The sequence below is a fragment of the Dreissena polymorpha genome, chromosome 1 (assembly GCF_020536995.1).
Source record: "Dreissena polymorpha isolate Duluth1 chromosome 1, UMN_Dpol_1.0, whole genome shotgun sequence".
Classification (NCBI taxonomy): Eukaryota; Metazoa; Mollusca; class Bivalvia; order Myida; family Dreissenidae; genus Dreissena; species Dreissena polymorpha.
The window spans coordinates 147558847-147574825 of NC_068355.1; the positions used below are offsets into that span (position 1 = coordinate 147558847).

At 35.5% G+C, this 15979-nt stretch overlaps 1 protein-coding gene across 3 annotated transcripts in view; it reads left to right on the forward strand.

Moving 5' to 3' along the window:
- LOC127854976 (syntaxin-like) overlaps positions 1-15979 on the forward strand; it is a 95165-nt gene that overhangs the window by 45479 nt on the left and 33707 nt on the right. For all 3 annotated transcript variants that reach the window (XM_052390188.1, XM_052390186.1, XM_052390196.1), the window contains exon 4: positions 15016-15090. In XM_052390188.1, the coding sequence (XP_052246148.1) occupies positions 15016-15090 (75 nt within the window). The remainder of the gene's footprint in view (positions 1-15015; positions 15091-15979) is intronic.

A 15979-nucleotide genomic window follows, 5' to 3' on the forward strand; every position in this document is an offset into this window, starting at 1 on the left:
ATTCGGTCTTTCATGACCCCAATCGGTCTAGGACCAACAAAACCGAAAATAATATGATCCTTGCTTGTCAGAGTTTAGATTGGGTCATATGAGTCCAAAAACTAAGTCACCATCTAAAATAGTAATAGAATCTTGTTTTGATTCCAGTGGCAACATTTATGACTCAATCAGGGTGTTTGTCAGGACTATGTCTATAGGCCTGGTTTAAATCTGGGCCAACTAGTGTCAAAAGCCAGACCAAAAGGTGACAGTTTATGTCTTCAACAATTTGTGTCTTTGAACTCATGTGATTGGCTTTCTTTGCCTCTTGTCTATTAAAGGCAATTTTTACACCAACTAAAAATTGCATATCGCTAAGTTTAAATTACATTGGAGCACTGAATAGACAATGTAGCATACTGTAAAATGCATTTCTTTTGTAACAGTAACAATAAAAGTTTTCCCAATGTATCTAGCAACTTCAGATGCCAGAACTTATGATTGGTTGATAATGAACAAGAAAGACATCAGAATCCTACAAGACATTGTTATGAAGTTGTCTTTCTTGTTTATATCAGGAACTTAAATTCATAAAAATTGTGCGTCATATAGGACCCAATTTTAACAAATAAGACATTCCTGACTTGCAATGTACGCATATTTGATGCAGAATATTGCACTCGTAAAATCCCTGTTCAACATTTATATGGTTTAATTCTTTTCTACCATTCAAATAATTAAAAGTCAAAATTTGTAAAATCATAATGAATGAGTTCAGTGTTGAAAATATATATCATTAATAAATTGATGTTTATTTTTATGTTCAACTGAAATGTTTCAATAGTATATGAGGTTCAGGTTGCTTAATGGTAACCTCATCAACCATTCCAAATACAAGTGATAACTGTCAATACTGTATAGTCCCGGACTGGAAAAAAGGCTGGGACATATTATAAAATGACATGTGTGTAAACTAATGTCCAAATACCAAAAATCTTTGTCAGAAAGGAAATCATAAATTTTTATTATGTGATTGAATAATATTGAACATATTTTATTTACTTGAAAGGTAAACCATTAAGGGGTCTTAGGCAAAAGTAATTGGTCATTGTTATTAAAAACAAAAATTATATTAATTATAGACCTTGTATGTATAACTTAAGACAGAAACAACAAAAGTGAATCTGATAATTTTAAGATTTATAATAAAAGATATGATTTGTAAAATCAATTCATAAACTGTGAATGACTTTATTTGTCCCTTACTACTTTAGAAATGCTGATTGTCTAACGCCTATGGCAGGTGTAACTGATATGGATTAATTACAATGTTTGCTGCCAAGAGACAATAAATTATTCATAACCTTTCCATCATTGTTCCTTTTCCTAACATGTATCTTCCATTCAAATCTTTAGTCTTGGTACATCATGAAGCACCAGTTGTTCTGCTACTTACAAAAACCATGTTCTATTGTGATTGTCCTAATGTTTGGGTACAGTATTGTGTATGATACATTTCTATGTCCAATGTATAAACAGTCGGAACCGGCAACAATAGTTCGAGCCATCGAGAAATCGAGCCATCCGATTTCTTATAAACTTTTGTTTACGAACAAGTCTGCAGTACATTTTCACCTCCAGTTGAAGAGTACACATATTGCTTAAACTCCGTATTTATAAGCTAATAAGAAACAAATATATACTTAATACTTTAATTTATGAATACTTTAAAACAGTTACAAATACAATTAACAAATAGCATTTAGTAAATATCAGCACATTTTAGCGTAGCACATTTTAAGGTAATACAGAGCAATAAATAACAAAACATGCATCAGCACTATATACACAATATTAACATATGAGACAGCACTACATTCCATTATTTATTTATATTTTTTTTAAGAATGACATTATGTCCGTCTGTGTTGCGTTCCGGAGCTGTCGTCGAGAAACGAAGCTTTTTAGTGATTTAGCCGTTGGAGCCATTATGATAAAGCATCTACAAGAACGTCAGCTCTTATACAAAATGTCATCTTTTACTCAAATTAATTAACGATTGAGTCGATGAGTCGATGACATGTTTGCAAACAGGTGTTAAATCAATTATTGCAGGCCGTTAATCACGCGGTCATAATTGATTAACAGTTTATGCGACCGGTGTTAAATCAATTTGTGCGTGCCTTTAATCAAGTGGTCCTAATCAAATAACACTGTTTGGGACCCGAAGCGAGTTCGAGCCATCCGAACAAAAGAACGTGTGAAAACTGTAGCAGAGACTGTAAAAACAGTACGAGCCATCCAATAATTCGAGCTAAGCGAGTTCGAGCAAGCAGACAAAATTTTATATGAATATATAGGCATACAAAATCGGTGCTTTGATGCGAGTTCGAACCAACCGGAAATTCGAGCCAAACGAGTTCGAGCCATCGGGTTTCGACTGTAACTAAATTGTTCATTTATAATTTTTCTCAAATTAGTTAGAAATAATACAACATTTGATTCTACTAAGGCCACGACTTTTATATTTCTTGGTTTACAAAACCGCCGACCCTAATTTTTGGAAAATGGGAAAAAAAATAAAATCGGAAATTCGTCTTTTTTATATATTTTATTCCCGACCGCACTGAAAAACGAGCGAAACGAGAAAAAAAAACGATCCTGTTTGAGTACGGTTGCGAATAAAATCAAGTAAGTACAATCAACGATTGGTTCACCATATATTACAGAGATCGGGATATTTTTCAATGTGACACAGTATGTACCAGTCCTTTTATGGGCACTTATCAAAATTTATTTAATTACAGACAATAGGAAAATCAGCGTCACTAAAATGTCGACCTCATCAACATTTATTTCCGAGTCTGTGACGCAAATATATTGTTTAACATGTTTATTATATTAAACAAACCCGATATTATAGTAGATAAAAAAGTATTACCTTGCAATTTGATAATTAGTATAAATAATCCAATAAAACACTGCCATTATTTACGATAAATGTGTTTAGGAATTTTGTAAACACGTCCGCCATAGTTTATAGGAACTGTACAGAAAGTTTGGAAATCGGAACAAATCGGTATATCTCGGAAAATCATTGATAAATGTATTTGTCGTTTTAATGCTTAGGGCCGAGTAATTTCGGCAAATCGGAACTCAACTTGCGTAAAATACTAGCTCAATTAACCGTTAAACTCCGCCTCCGTTCTCTGCAAAAGATTCGAAGGCGGAGCTATGCACGTGCTATTATTAAATTGGAGGATTGCAATTGAGAAACAAACGCACGATTGGTTCGGCATGTTGATTGCTAGACAAAGGAAGCCAATTTTGTCGGCGCGAAATTTGTCGCTTTATTGCTTTAGACAGCAAGCGGCTTTCCTTTGATGACGTCAAACTGTCAATTCACACAGACTGCACATTTTCGGAAGACTTTAACTGGCTCCTTGTTTACAATTCCAGTAAAAACACTTGCTAACATTAAACTTTGGATTAAATTATCAAAATAAAGCAAAAGCCAAGTTGACAAATAATTTATGATTGTATTAATTCGCGTCAGTTCAAATAAGACGTTTTGCGTTGTAAATCAACGAGTTTTCATGACAACAACAACTTTAACAAACATTACCGCGACGACGCGGGGATCGATCTACCTCGATTTTTTTTCATGGACGATGTCATAAGTCCAATAAGAGCAAACACATGCTTTGTGTATGAGTAGTTTATCTTATATAAGATTTATGCAACGGGCATCGCATTGCGTAATGGTGCGCATCGAATTACGGAAATGAAGCGCAGTTTTTTGTTTTAATGGGAGAAGAACGCATGTCATTTAATGGAGTGTTTAAAATTGCCTGATGTTACAAAAGGTGCTTTTAGGTGACTCATTTCATTTGAAGATATAGATGTGTTTCATTGCATAATTTGATTTTTCGTCTCTGTGTTAAGGTTATAAAAGATATGATGTCTTTGTTCTGATGTTATTAGTATTAACTTATTTTTCCAATGATGTTTTTTTTTTTTTTTTTTTTTTTTCGACCGCCCGATGGACCATTTTCAAAATAATTTTTGTAAACCAATATAAAAAAAGTCGTGGCCTAAGAAGTATTATTAAATTAAAAACTGATTGTGCAGTATGGGAATCTCTATCTCAATGCAACCATATAAGAAAGATCTAAAGCGAAAAAGCAAGGTGCTGCACCAGGCTCCATTTTGGTTCCCTCCCATTGACACTGATGGTCAATACAAACAATTTAAAATTGTGTTGAAATTGTATGTATATTTTCAATCATAATATGTCAAGAGATAGACTTACATCAAAAACCTAAGCTAAATTTGTTAGACTGAGAAATAGCCTCAATTTATTAGGTTATTAGATAATGGCTCTAGACTGGTCCAGCTCTCAACCCTGACCCTTTTTCGGCGTAAGCTGCATAAGCCAGCTTTTCACCTTAGCCTGACCTTTGTAGGTGTCCAATAAAATTCCAATAAAATTTCCCGCGGCTAGGTACGAATGAATACACTTCATTTATTCCATTGGCTGATTTGAGTATACCACCAGAACATTGGAAACATATCCGCGTCTTTGTAACACTGTTTTACTGTATGAAACAATTTTATCTCGAATGAAAAGGCTTAATAGATAGAACAGTTTTACACTCAATTCTCGACATCAATACAGTTTGTGCGTACACCTTTTATTTTTAGAGTATTACCAGCGCAAGAGCGTTTATACTTAAAAGGCTATGTTCTCATATTTAGTACTTACTTCCTTATTCCTGTCAACATGTTAACATGTAAAAGTATAAAGAACAATGGAAGCGAGGCCTCACTTTAAAGCATTGCATTTCAACCCGCGAGGTATATCGGGTCAATTCGCGGACATTCAGAGTTTATATACAGGTCATCACCGGAGTTGGCGGCCAGTAAAATAATCGTTATATAATAAAGACGCTATCCGTGAACTAGGTGACCTGGAATTTTCTTTAGACCAGAAATATGTTAAATGAAGATATTCAGCAATATAATTATGGTATGTAAATAATAGATTCTTAATGTGTTTTCAACAATACAATGATAAATATTATTGTTGATAAATTTAACAATAATTATTCGTCCATATTGCCTAATGTACTAAAGTGATATTATGAGCATGTAACAGTTTATAGGTGTCTATCGCAACCGTTGATTATTTTTGATGTTTCTACTTCATATACACTTATATTAATTAATGCAGCATTATCATACTAAAACAATATACCAGAAAGAGAAAAATAATGCATTTGAATATCAACCGTACTTTTGTTTGACAACTGATCATGCGTTTACGAGTTGAACCTAAATTTAGTTTTAGTGCAGATTTGTTCATACGACACAAAGACACGAAATTGTTTTACGGATCATTTCAGCTTACAGGACTGGGTGGGTCACGTAAGAATATCGAATATAAAATATATTTTTATAAACAACTGGTAGCAAGGTGAGTTGCAGATAATTAATCAGTAACCACATTTTAACTAACTATTTTGACCTGTTAATTCTTTTCAGCTCAATTCAACAGTGCAAAATGCCCATAATATCACTTTAAGCATTAGCACGATGATAATTGATACTGTTAATAATCGAATCAAATAGCAATGCCCGACAAACCACTAAAACAGGTTTGTTCGAAGAACGCGCCTATAAATACGGATACTTCTCGTGTGGCCGGTTGACTCATATGTTTAAATTTCACTTCCATTCTTCTTTTGGTTTTCTGTTTTGTATCTATAGGTTTATGACCAGCAATATGTTATAATGTAAAATAAGCCGCGAAAACTCCCCGTAACATCCCGTACTGCGTGTGATGCAGCTAAGAACTGCACAGAAAAAGACATTCGCTATCCTTGATCTCATTCATTAAACTATTTACGCCGTATATCTTTTTTAAAGATATTTCTTGTTAATAGCACCCTGTATCTTTTTATGATCCTGGTTCCCTGCATATACAACAATTATGGCTCAATTACCCAACACCCATGGATTATGTTCACAGAAAAATTGTACAATAAACAAATACAATTTGGGTGTACATTTTTGCAAATATATTCCAGTTAATTTAGTCACTGGAAGAAATTGTCAGCCACAGATGGTTATGTTGGATGACCAGTATTTATTGCCACTCACTATTTGCACTTAATAATTATCAATAGTTATCTATACAACAGGGCTTAACACTAAGGCATGCCGAACAACATTCACTGCCTGTACCTAGGTCCGGGCTAGCCAATGTCCCAGTAACATGCCCGACCAGTCATGTGTTTTTTGGGCGGGATTATGTGTTCTATATCAATAAACTGCGTTTTAAATAAGCTTTTGAAAGATGCAAAAATCTTAATACAGTATGATCAGATGACAATTAAATCCCAGAGTGAAGTCGGAGACTACAAACAGATCGTAACTTGAAATAGATTTGGAACCCCCTGATTGCAATCAAAAAGAGGCCAACAATTCAGAAAATCCCCGGCGGTTTTCCTGGTAAAACACGTCAGTACCTATTTTTAAACGGAATTCTGCTAGATACGGTTTTGATTGGTTTCCTCGAAGTGATGTGTTTTCTCGATAAAAATACGTTTTAAACTAAAAGCCAAGATCGCCCAGGATTGTCTGGGATTGATGAAGGTATAAAAACTCGACATTAACACAAATTTAATATAAAATTATTATTTATTTATCAATTTTAAATAATTTTAATTTGTTTGATCGATTAGAAGTGTTTTGACAACCTTTTTTACGCTATTCAATTAGTAATATTAATGGTCGATCCCGGCTTTTAGTAGAGAGTTAACCTTGTACAATTGTTACGACTACCGTAACACGTTATTTGTTATTTTGTGACACCTAAGATTCACTTACCGTTTGTTGTCAGACGGCAACCGCGGCAATCTATGTAAAAAGGTTTTAACGTTCATGTCGTTGTTTAAGTTTGGCTTTACGGGTGGGGATGGGGGTTCCTCGGATAAGAAAAGAAAAGGGAAGGAGGAAGGTAAAAGAAAGTATGAGGGAAAAAAAAAAAGGAAATTTCTCCCGAAATGGCGTGAAGATTACAAATAGATGTCTAAAGTAGATGAATATTGAATTCATTAGCATTAGTAAGGCAAGCAAATTAGAATGATTAAATCATAATTGCGCATCTCCACGCACAAGAAAATACAAGTTAAATGATAAATATAAAGGTTTTGATAATACTTTGGTCGGGGCACATGAAAGATTGGTCAGGGCTAGTAGGTTCTGCATTTACTAGCCCGAATGGGCTAGTTGAAAAAAAAGTTAGTGTTAAGCCCTGTACAAGTCTTTAACACATATGGTGTCCCTAAATTACTAATATGCATAGTGTAATTGTGACTTTGTATTGCATGTACTGATTTCCATTCTTAACCTACATTGACGTTTTTCTTAAACCTTCACATAATCCAAAGTGATTCACATTTTACTTCTTAATTTTCAAAAGTAATCAAGGAAAAATATTTATATAAAACACATGGTTTTACTGTGAGAGCATACACATTCTTCAAAATGCATCAACATGATGCCTCCTGATTCTCATTTAATCTGATATAAAGCATGTCGTAATAACAACTTGACATTTGTGATTCTGCAGTATAATTAATAGGTTTGTGCAAATTTGTAAAAGAAGTGCTACTAATCTGTAATATATTGGATTCACCCGATATAGTCATTTATACAACTATTTGTGTATTAAGTGTTGTGGTAGTAGAATTACCTATCATTAAGCTAGCTGTTGTAAAAACCCACTAATCTTCTGGTATAAAAAAGCTGACTGATGTATAATCCTTTCAAAATAATGTACCATATTGATCCGTGAGCATTAAAGGGACCGTCAACCACGAATGACTAAAAAAGAAAAGTTCTAAAATACTGTATTTTTTTACAATTATTAGTTTATAAGCTCCGCTGTTTCCAGAGAAAACCCGAGCTATTGTCATAGCCAGCTCATCCGCCATAGGCGTCATGCTAAAACCTTAACATTGGCTCTAAAATCAAAGTGCTTCCACCTACAACTTTGAAACTTCATATGTAGATGCACCTTGATGAGTTCTACACGCCACACCCTTTTTGGGTAACGAGGTCAAAGGTCAAGGTCCCTGTGACCTCTAAAAAAAAAATCTGACAAGCTTTCATTTATTCAATACTGCAACCGCAACCGAGCGTTGGCACTCGTTATGCATTGCTCTTTTTTTTGTGTTTACCACCAGTATGAAGCATATTTATTATCATAGTAAGTTAAATGGTGTTCTCATATTGCCCTGAAACATAGATTACCCATATAGAAACATTGCAATTCAAATGTTTATCTGAAGGATTTTTTATGCCCCCGGATCGTAAGATCGGGGTTATATTGTTTTTGGCCTGTCTGTCATTGTATGTGTGTGTGTGTGTGTGTCCCAAAACTTTAACCAAAACTTTAACCTTCTTCATAACTTTTTCAATATTGAACGTAACAACTTGATATTTGGCATGCATGTGTATCTCATAGAGCAGCACATTTTGAGTGGTGAAAGGTCAAGGTCATCCTTCAAGGTCAAAGGTCAAAAAAAATAATTCAAAAACTTTAACCAAAACTTTAGCCTTCTTCATATTTTTTGCAATATGGAACGTAGCAACTTGATATTTGGCATGCATGTGTATTATATGGAGCTGCACATTTTGAGTGGTAAAAGGTCAAGGTCATCCTTCAAGGTCAAAGGTAAAAAAAATCAATCAAAGCAGCGCATTAAGGGGCATTGTGTTTCTGACAAACACATCTCTGGTTTAATCCTCAAAGAATGTTTCTGAAGATGGTAACTGTATTGTTGAATGCAAAGATCATATCAATTTTAAAAGAGCTGTTTCGTCCTCTTTTCAGATGTAAATGTAATATCACATGCAAATTGCTAGGTGTTAATTTGTCTTTGAACTTTACAAAATGTGTTACTGGGAGTGATATACAAGTTACATGTTACATGCACAGCTTATAATTAAAGATAGACTGCATAATTGTATGCAGTTGCTTTAACATAATCCTATAGCTGCTTACCGTAAAACGCTGTGTATAACGCGCATTTATGTATAACGCGCATCTACTTTTTGAAGCAAACAAATCGGGGAAAAAAGTTTTTGAAGCAAAAAAAATAATTGAGGGAAAATTTCCGTACGGTAGGCTCACTGAAAATTGTTTTATTTACATTGCCGATCTCACGTGTTATTTTATTCTTTCAATAATTAATTATCTTAAAGACGATAATGATAAAGATACAACTTGTTTGTGTGTTGTTTTTTAGCTCACCTGATTGCTCAGGTGAGCTTTTGTGACCGGTCTTTGTCTGTCGTATATCCGTCTGTCCGTTAACATTTGCTCGTAAACACTCTAGAGGCCACATTTCTTGTCCCATCTTCATGAAACTTGTCCCAATGAAATCTCGGCCGAGATCGAAACTGGGTTGTGCCGGGTCAGAAACTAGGTCACTAGGTCAAAAAAAGAAAAACCTTGTAAACACTGTAGAAGTCACATTTCATGCCCAATCTTCATGTAACTTTGTCAAAATGTTTGTCTTAATGATATCTTGGTTGAGTTCAAAAGTGGTTCCAATCCGTTGAAAAACATGGCCGCCAGTGGGCGGGGCAGTTTTTCTTATTTGGCTTTAGAGAAACCTTGTAAACACTCTAGAAGTCACAGTTTTTGCCCAATCATCATGAAAGTTGGTCAAAACATTGGTTCAATTGATGTCTCGGACAAGTTCGAAAATGGTCGACATTGGTGAAATAACATGGCCGCTAGTGTGCGGGGGCATTTTTCTCTATATGTATACAGTGGCAGTTTTCCCTATTTGGCTATAGAGAAACCTTGTAAACACTCTAGAAGTCACAATTTATGCCCAATCGTGGCAGTTTTCCCTATTTGGCTATAGAGAAACCTTGTAAACACTCTAGAAGTCACAATTTTTGCCCAATCATCATGAAAGTTGGTCAAAACATTGGTTTTATTGATATCTCGGACGAGTTTGAAAATGGTCAGGATTGGTGAAAAAACATGGCCGCCAGTGGGCGGGGCATTTTTATCTATATGTATATAGTGAAAACATGTGAACACAGTAGAAGTCACATTTTTGGCCCAATTTTCATGAAATTTGCTCAGAACATTTGTTTCCTTGATACGAGAGTTGAGTTCAAAAATGATTCCGGTCAGTTGAATAACATGGCTGCTGGGAGGGGGGAAGTTTTCTCATTATGCCCCCCCCCCCCCTTTCGAAGAAGAGGGGGTACCAGATGGTTTCGGGATGATAACTCAAGAGCGCTTATGCCAAGGATCATGAAACTTCATAGGTACCTTGATCATGACTTGCAGATGACTCCTATTGATTTTTAGGTCACTAGGTCAAAGGTCAAGGTCACGATGACCCGAAATAGTAATATGGTTTCCGGATGATAATTCAAGAACACTTATGCCTAGGATCATGAAACTTCATAGATACATTGATCATGACTCGCAGATGACCCCTATTGATTTTCAGGTCAAAGGTCAAGGTCACGGTGACCCAAAGTAGTAAAATGGTTTCCGGATGATAACTCAAGAACACTTATGCCTAGGATCATGAAACTTCATAGGTACATTGATCATGACTCACAGATAACCCCTATTGATTTTCAGGTCACTAGGTCAATGGTCAAGGTCAAGATGACCCGAATAGTAAAATGGTTTCCGGCTGATAACTCAAGAACGCTTAGGCCTCGGATCATGAAACTTCATAGGTACATTGATCATAACTCGTAGATGACCCTTATTGCTTTTCAAGTCACTAGGTCAAAGGTCAAGGTCACGATGACCCAAAATAGTAAAATGGTTTCCGGATGATAACTCAAGAATTCCTTGGCCTAGGATCATGAAACTTCATAGGTAAATTGATCATGATTCGTAGATGACCCCTATTGATTTTCAGGTCATTAGGATAAAGCAGGGGTGTCAATTTTCCGGATTATTCCGGAAATCCGGATTTGAGCCGTCCAGGGTTGATTTTGAGGTGAATGTAAATCCGATGAGTTTGTTTAAGGCGGGTGGGGGTAGGGACAAAATTCTTTTAGTGCGGCATCATTTCAGAACGAATATTGTTTTAGCATCGTCGGCATTCCGGACATTTGCGCTTGGTACCGATTTTATTTATTGATTTCTGATTGGTAAGCGGCTGGCACTGACATTAGCAGTAACTGGCTAAGTAAAGCACTGCAATATCATATTTTAAAACAACATGTTAATCAAATTATATATTGACTGCGTATTTGCTAGGTTACTGGTTACTGGTTTTCATTTTCTGCAGTCAAACAATATGCATATTTTATTTCATTTGCAAATGATGTGTCGCGACATGTTTTAGGACAGTCGTTTTCGGATACGCTGGTTTGTCGATTTTAATTTTATTTCGAAGTTCTTAATATCATTTGTTTAGAATGACAAATACACCTGCGGTGTTACGGATGGTTTGGTTTATAATATTTCGCATTGTACTCACCAGAAATTGCACCTAGAAAGACTTTAAAAAAAAGAACAATAAGCTAGGGCTCGGGGGGTTGGGCCCTCTCTTCCCTTTATCCTACGGCTTAATTTTCCGGATTTCAAATTTGGGACAATTGACACCCCTGATAAAGGTCAAGGTCACGGTGACCCGAAATAGCAAAATGGTTTCCAGATAATAACTCAAGAACGCTTATGCCTAGGATCATGAAACTTCATAGATACATTGATCATGACTTGCAGATGACCCCTATTGATTTTCAGGTCACTAGGTCAAAGGTCAAGGTCACGGTGACCTGAAATAGTAAAATGGTTTCTGGATGATAACTCAAGAACGCTTATGCCTAGGATCATGAAACTTCATAGGTACAATGATCATGACTCGCAGATAACCCCTATTGATTATCAAGTCACTAGGTTAAAGGTTAAGGTCATGGTGACCTGAAATAGTAAAATGGTTTCTGGATGATAACTCAAGAACGCTTTTGCCTAGGTTCACGAAACTTCATAGGTATATTGATCATGACTCGCAGATGACCCCTATAGATTATCAGGTCACTAGGTCAAAGGTCAAGGTCACAGTGCCAATTAATGTATTCACACAATGGCTGTCAAGGTCACGGTGACTCAACTTAGAAAAATTGTTTCTGGATGATAACTCAAGAATGCCTACGCCTAGGATCATGAAACTTCATAAGTATGTTGATCATGACTTGCAGATGAAATAATGATTAAACTTGACCAGGATGTTTGTCTGGACAATATCTAGGTAAAGTTTGACATTTGGTAAAGATTGAATGAACCGACTCCTCTCAGGTGAGCGAACTAGGGCCATCTTGGCCCTCTTGTTTTAATTATATTACGCATAAATGTTTCGATTTAAATGAATTATGCAGGAAATGCACAATTTCCACGAGGTTACCATCGAGGTTTTCATCTCCGAAGTAACTTTCCACAATTTTATCGTGGAGGAGTACACATTACGGACCAATTAGTGTGCTTGGTATAACTAAGACACTGACATTTTTTATTATGCCCCCCTTCGAAGAAGAGGGGGTATATATTGATTTGCTCATGTCGGTCGGTCGGTCCGTCCACCAGGTGGTTTCCGAATGATAACTCAAGAACGCTTGGGGCTAGAATCATGAAACTTCATAGGTACATTGATCATGACTCGCAGATGACCCCTATTGATTTTGAGGTCACTAGGTCAAAGGTCACAGGTGAAGGTCACAGTTACTGGAAATAGGCATTTTAAGGATTTAGCATGGTTCAAACAAGGGAAACAACTACCGTTTATGCATGTTCTTTTTATTACAGCATTTGCCTCCCATTCATTTAAAATCTCATTTTACAGCAGAGATTCCAAATCTGACCTGTAAATGAGCCCCATATTTACTGCCAGTGCTAGGTTACCTTTTCCCATTTGATCATTCTTAAGTATTGGTATTGTAATGCTGCTGCTACTGCTAATACAACTACTACTGCTGCTGCTGCTGCTGCTGCCGCCACCACCACCACCACCACCACCACCACTCTCTGACAAAAAACGTATTCACACAATGGCTGCTACTACAACATATAGCCCATATAGGGGGGCATGCATGTTTTACAAACAGCCCTTGTTGGTATTGGCATGGGGTTATTCACGCATGACTAATTCACAACCGCGCATTTTATTTACATTTCCCATCTCACGCGTTCTTTTCGAGTGTCTATAATTGACAGGAGACTTTCACGACTCAAACTTCTCAACACCATTACTGACATTATCGGCGTTAAACAAACAATGGAGGTGTGAAGTCGTTTGCCGGTTTGCATGTTTTGATAATAGTCCAGCTACACAAAACTTGACAGGTGACGCAAATTGCTCGATAATCACAACCCCAATCTTGACAAGACGTATGAAAACGTGTAAACAAACACAACATCAATTTTATTAACACATTTGAAAAGCAAGAAAAATAATAATAAATATATCGGGAAAGACCTTGCAGACATACTATTGTAAATCGAAAAGTGCCCCCAAATAAATTGTGTAACCCTAGAACAGTAGGGTATAATATTGTGGGAAAAAACAATAAAGTTTAAAGCGAGATTATACGATTTTGTATATGTGTTTAATTGTAATATATTGATAAAATATGTTACAATAACACAAAATAGGCAAGAAAAACTATACATTTAAGCCGAATTTCATAAAATGCAGCAAAGACAAATTAGCACCCCGAGCCGATTGTGACGTACATATTTTCCTACAATAACCGAAGTATTTGTCTTTGTATTAGAATCGGAGTTAGTGTTCATGTGTCGTATGAATAGATATCGTTGCAGGAATTCAAATAAACCGTAAAACTATGTTTAGATTCACAATTTACATGTATGGTATACATGCTGGCGAATTCGGCCGTACAGCCGTTTTCAATTTCAGAATTAAATATCTGGCTTATTTCGCATTTTTCGACACATGTTCTTGTTAACTTTTATTTTAATTTATATTGAGATATGTATATAATAAGTTTTTACACATTTTATATAAATTCATAAATATTTGACAAAATCGTATAATCTCGCTTTAAATAAAAATGGCTTCCTTGTTTTTCATTTTCTTCTTCAAATTTATTTGATTTCAATGCAACACGTACCTTTTTACTGTATCTAACACAGGTAATCAAACGAAACTGTATGCATGATTTGGTTATAATAAAACAATCAAGCAGAATTATGTACCTTTCACACTAAGAACATTCAGGTAAAATGTTTGCTTACTCCTATCTCAAAATGACAAGTTGGTCGAAGTCAAGGTCAAGTGTCAAACAAAAATGTTTTTAGTTAGGATGGAGGTATTTTGCTGTATTTGCGTGTCTTGATAATATTTTTCCTGATCTAGGAGTTGAATTTAGGGCCCTTTGCGATCAAACTGAAGGTTAATGATCTGGCCATCATCTTCCAATCTTTTTTAAGTCAAACAGTTTTGATTTTTCTCCCAAACTTTATAAAAAGGTTGGTGGGAACATCTCAGGCAGTTCCAGGAACTTTACAGTAACTTTGTGTGTAGCAAACATGCATACCTATCTAGAGGTTGCATTTGAGGCCAATAAGTGAGAGATTATGGTCAGTGTTAGGAATAGGAAAAAGCGTGTCCACTTGAAATCTTGACTTTAGATGCAGGTATAGTTCTGAAATTGTGTGTTTAGGTAGCCTACATCAACACCTAGCTTTGGATATAACCATTTTTTCAAAAAGTTAAATTAAGAAGCATAGTATAAAAAACATGGTTTTATGACATTGCCTTGTTGTTTTGATTCATTTTCTTTGAAAAATACTATGCAAGTTTGTTTTTTAATAAGACAATAGATTGGGAGTTGTGGCCACTCCTTTGCTGGCATAAGATACTTTTTAATAGAATAATTTACAATTCTTTCTTTACTAGGATTGATTGTTATCATCATTTAGTGTGTTGTTTTAATTTGTGTATGGGTTTTTTATTCCAGAAACAAAAGAAGAATTAGAAGATTTAATGAATGATATTAAGAAGACTGCAAATAAAGTTCGAGCAAAGTTAAAGGGTAAGTAATATGGTTTAAAATTGTTTCAAAAATATAAAATATAAGTGTCAAATTTAAAAAGCTTGACACAAACAAAATTATTGCTTTTGTTCATACAAAATTTACAAAGCTGCAGATGTCAATTGCTCTTGAAAGGAAAACAGAAATCACCAAATTGAAAACTGTCAAATAAGAATCATTATTTAATTATTTGATTATTAAATAACTATACTTTAGTATACATGGATGAAAGTTTCCGGGCTAAGCTGGAATTTTGGATGGCTGCCAAGGACATTTTTCCAAATTGCATAAATCAGTTGAAAACTTTTAGAAGGGGGGGGGGGGGGGGGGGGGTAGGCGGCGTATAGATCTCAGGCACCAGTTCAAGTAACTCAATAAAACAACACGGAAATAAAAATAGACTCTTTGTAGTTTTGATATTTCCGAATGTGTTTTGGTGAAAGAGCAGCATTTTTTGGCAAGTTAACACAAGTAGGTTGTGTCTAAATGATATCTAGGTCAAGTTCATCTGGGTTAAAAACTAGGTCACTAGGTCACTCAGTGCATTTCAAGCATTTAGCATGGTGCCTGCTCTCTAATTGAAGTAGTTTTCATCTGATCTTCATTAAATTTGGTCAGAAGTTGTATGTAGACAATATCTAGGTCAAGTTTGAATATGGGTCATGCCGGGTCAAAAACTAGGTCACATGGTCACTAAGTGCATTTAAAGGATTTAGCATGGTGACAGCTCTCTAATTGAAGTAGTATTAATCCGATCTTTACCAAATTTGGTCAGAAGTTGTGTCTAAATGATATCTAGGTCATGTTCAAATATGGGTAATGCCGGGTCAAAAACTAGGACACTTAGTGCATTTCAAGCATATAGCATGGTGTCCAAAACCTTCAAACG